Genomic DNA, 3,868 nt, shown 5'->3' on the forward strand with positions numbered 1-3,868 from the left:
AATTTTTTTTTGTAACCTTGGCCAGATCTGTGCCTTGCCACAATTCTGTCTCTGAGCTCTTCAGGCAGTTCCTTTGACCTCATGATTCTCATTTGCTCTGACATGCACTGTGAGCTGTAGGGTCTTAATATAGACAGGTGTGTGGCTTTCCTAATCACGTCCAATCAGTATAATCAAACACAGCTGGACTCAAATGAAGGTGTAGAACCATCTCAGGGATGATCAGAAGAAATGGACAGCACCTAAGTTAAATATATGAGTGTCACAGCAAAGGGTCTGAATACTTATGACCATGTGATATTTCAGTTTTTCTTTTTGAATAAATCTGTAAAAATGTCAAAAATTCTGTGTTTTTCTGTCAATATGGGGTGCTGTGTGTACATTAATGAGGAAAAAAATGAACTTAAATGACTTTAGCATATGGCTGCAATATAACAAAGAGTGAAAAATTTAAGGGGGTCTGAATACTTTCTGTACCCACTGTAAAAATGTGTCATGTTACATCTGTTGACAAACATTTTGCACATTGTAGTTTCCATTAACTGAGCATATTAATAGTTTTTGTAGCTTTCTATTGCATCACATGCTCTTTCCCAACAGGTGGAGTTTGCCCACTCGTGTGGAGATGTTCAAATGAATTATTAAACAGACCTTGTTTATGTCAGCTGCTGCTTTCATGGCCAAGCGTTAGTTTTTATCATAATTTTTAAGCCAGTATGGACCAGAAATGTTTAAAGCTGCCAGGAAAAAAAACTTTGTATATATTTCCATGACAACGGGGCAAACTCCCATCTGCTGAGGAAGATTGTGTCATTTGATTGAGCGCTAAATTTACCTTGTAAATGAGATTGTTTTGCCAGTGGTATTAAATTTGTTTTTTTGTTTTTTTCTGTTTTTCCTTGAGCTCAATGATTTCAGTACAAACAATCTAAATTTTTACACAGGGATAATTGTGTTGCGTTCAGTACAGTGGACTGATCCTCCAAATATAATCTGCAAATGCCTGGGTGGAATTATTGTGATATACTGTATGTCTACACATAAAGATGTATAAATTCAAAGGAAGATGTCTTAATTCAAAACTCCACTGAACCGAAAACCAACAAAAACAGCCTTCTCCATCAGGGACCGAGAGAGGCTGGATCAACCTAAATTCTTCGACATCGCTTTTATGATCTGAGCTTTGTTTTCTTTTTATTGCTGCCTGCTTCTACTTTCTCTTACCTCAGTTTCTCTTACTGCCCTCAGGCTTTTCTGTTCTTTGCTCTTTTTCAGGATAAAACACAGAACCTGCTTTAAGTAGCACTTATTTAACATGTTTGTCATAATTTGATTATATTTCTGTTAACATATTTGATCTAGGTTGCATATTGTTGACTTTTCACAGTTATTAACAGCCACCAACCATCTTATAGTACAACAGTGGACACTGTGGTAGTGACAGATTGAGTCCTCTGGGCTCCACTCCCTAAAGCGTTTCTTAGTGAAGTCTCCAGTCTTCCAGTTTCCCAAGGATCTGTTTAAAGCTGACACTGTCAGAGAGCTGGAGGATGAGGAGGCTACCTCCTTTGTGTGTCTGTGTGGTAGTGGAAACATACCATCCATCATAAACACCTGAAGCAATTGCAATGTCAAAAATTGATTCAAAATCCAAACATATTCCTAAAATAAGTGATGGCATGTGATATTTCTCCTTAGAATGACAGAACAATAGAATTAATTACTAAGAAATTATGATGTGCATCATCTAATGTCACACAAAATATCAAGCCAATAGCAGCAGAAGAAGTGTGTAAATCCTTCACTTAAGTAAAAGTACCAGTACAACATAGCACTCCATTACCAGTAACAGTACAGAAGTATTATCAGTAAAATGTACTTATTTAGTACATATTCAGTGAGATTTTGTGCTTTCCTCGACCCTTTGTCTTCTGTCTGAGAAGTCCAGAGACATGAGTGATATCACCTGCTGTTGCTTTGTGCTGTTTCTCACTATTCTCTGGTGTAAGAGACGTACAGGGGAAAGGCACTGCCGCAAGGCTTCCCCAGGCCACTCGTCTGTAAAGCTGCCATGCATCCACCATCCTGCCTGCCTCCTGTGCTCACGATCAGGTAGACCACGTGTTCACACACCTGAGGGGGAGACGAGAACACACTATAAAAGGAGCTCACAGAAGATGTTGCAAGGATGCGACCTGTTACTGTTTTTCGTGAGCAGTGTTGTATGCAGTTTGATTTTTCCTCCCATAACACCTGCTGTGGGTAATGAGGATGGACTGGACAGGGAAACTGCTGCTTTGGGTGTTTCCTTATGCTGTTGGAGTAACTGAAACAAAACTAAAGGTAGGAACAAAGATGTCTTTTCCTTAATTTTCTGGTGTGTGTGTGTGTGTGTGTGTTTTGCATTTAGTTTATTATGATTCTAATCATCCACACTTGCTTCTTTTGTTAAAAATAAAAATCATTTACAGGTCATGACCATTAAGTTTAATTTAATGTTGTTTGAGTAAGTAAAATTTAATTTCATTTGATGTTTACAGCATTGTGTGTTGCTACTGAAAAAAACAAAGGCTCCTTTCATGTTAAATAAGTCAAATTAATATTTAAATGCCACTGGATGTTACTGAAATGTAATACTGTGTACAAATTATGGTATAGAAATAATATAATTCTGTAATAATTACAGAAAAAATAGGTAATTCTCTGAAAGAAAACAGCAGTTTTAAACACTTTGAGTTTAAAACAGCATTTAAACTATTTACTTATTTTTCATTTATTACTGACAACTTTTATTTGTCATGTGTGTGCTTGTGTGCTTGTTTGCAGACAAGATTACACTGGCAGTTAGATGGAATTGAACCTATAATTAGTCCAGAATTACAATGTTCATTCTAAGAAATTAGGACATTGGGAAATTTAAAATCCTAAACATAAAGTGTTACCAAAATAAAAGTCTAACAGTCTTTTTAACCCACACTAGTACCAATAAACTGTATATATAATATTTTATCCCTTTGCACTTGAATTGATTTAAGGGTGAATTTTGCAGCCTACATAGATTGAACCCAGCCGTTACAGGGCAGTTATGACATAAGTACATGCACCCTGGTTACCTAAGTGATGCAGCTCCTGAGGGAGAGCAGCTGATTGGCTCACTAAGCCACAGAGCTTCAGGCTGACTGTATGTGTGTTTTCATTAGTGATCCAGCAATTAGTCACACAGTGGTAACAGTGGTCTAAACACCTCTTCATCTGTCTGCACTGCAGACAGTGAAGTATGTGAAGTGAAGTCAAATATTATTTATGTAGCCCAGTATCACATAAAAATGGGCTTTCACTGGCCTCATAGTTTGAGGGTGGATGAACTTTCACTAAGTCAGACAATGCAGTTTCTCTTGGTGTTGCTTCAGTCACTACAGCAACCACCTGCTGTGTGACAGACCAGTACAAAGGCTGTGGCAGACAGCCCCAGTTGTCCCGGTGTCCCCTGATTATATTCTGTCATATGCACCACAAACAGTGAAGCTCCCTGTAGACTGTAAGTGCTTTCCTGTCTCTGCAGGAAAAGTGAAAACATGGTCAACACTCCCAGTCATGTACATTTTAGATGGCTGCAAACATGGCTTTAATTTGAGTGTGTGTCCATATTGTCAGATCTGAAGATGACAGGCCAGGTAGCAGAGAGAGATCGGTCACCGCACAATCTGTCGGTGCAGACCACCTTGGAGGAGGAGATCGAGGGAACTGAGAGTATTCTTAGCAGGTGATGAGAACAATTCGTCTGTCATTATGTGCTTGTCTCTGAGGTCTGCTGGAGAAAGGCAGAAAGCTTACACATGTGTTTTCACTCTTTCGTACCAGGGTGCCA

At 38.6% G+C, this 3,868-nt stretch overlaps 1 protein-coding gene across 1 annotated transcript in view; it reads left to right on the forward strand.

Moving 5' to 3' along the window:
- Window positions 1-3,662: 3,662 nt before the first annotated feature.
- cnga2b (cyclic nucleotide gated channel subunit alpha 2b) overlaps window positions 3,663-3,868 on the forward strand; it is a 4,190-nt gene continuing 3,984 nt past the window's right edge. The window contains exon 1 of the mRNA XM_020598870.1: window positions 3,663-3,763. Coding sequence (XP_020454526.1) covers window positions 3,663-3,763 — 101 coding nt within the window. The remainder of the gene's footprint in view (window positions 3,764-3,868) is intronic.

The sequence above is a fragment of the Monopterus albus genome, unplaced genomic scaffold, assembly GCF_001952655.1.
Source record: "Monopterus albus unplaced genomic scaffold, M_albus_1.0 scaffold39.1, whole genome shotgun sequence".
Lineage (NCBI taxonomy): Eukaryota > Metazoa > Chordata > Actinopteri > Synbranchiformes > Synbranchidae > Monopterus > Monopterus albus.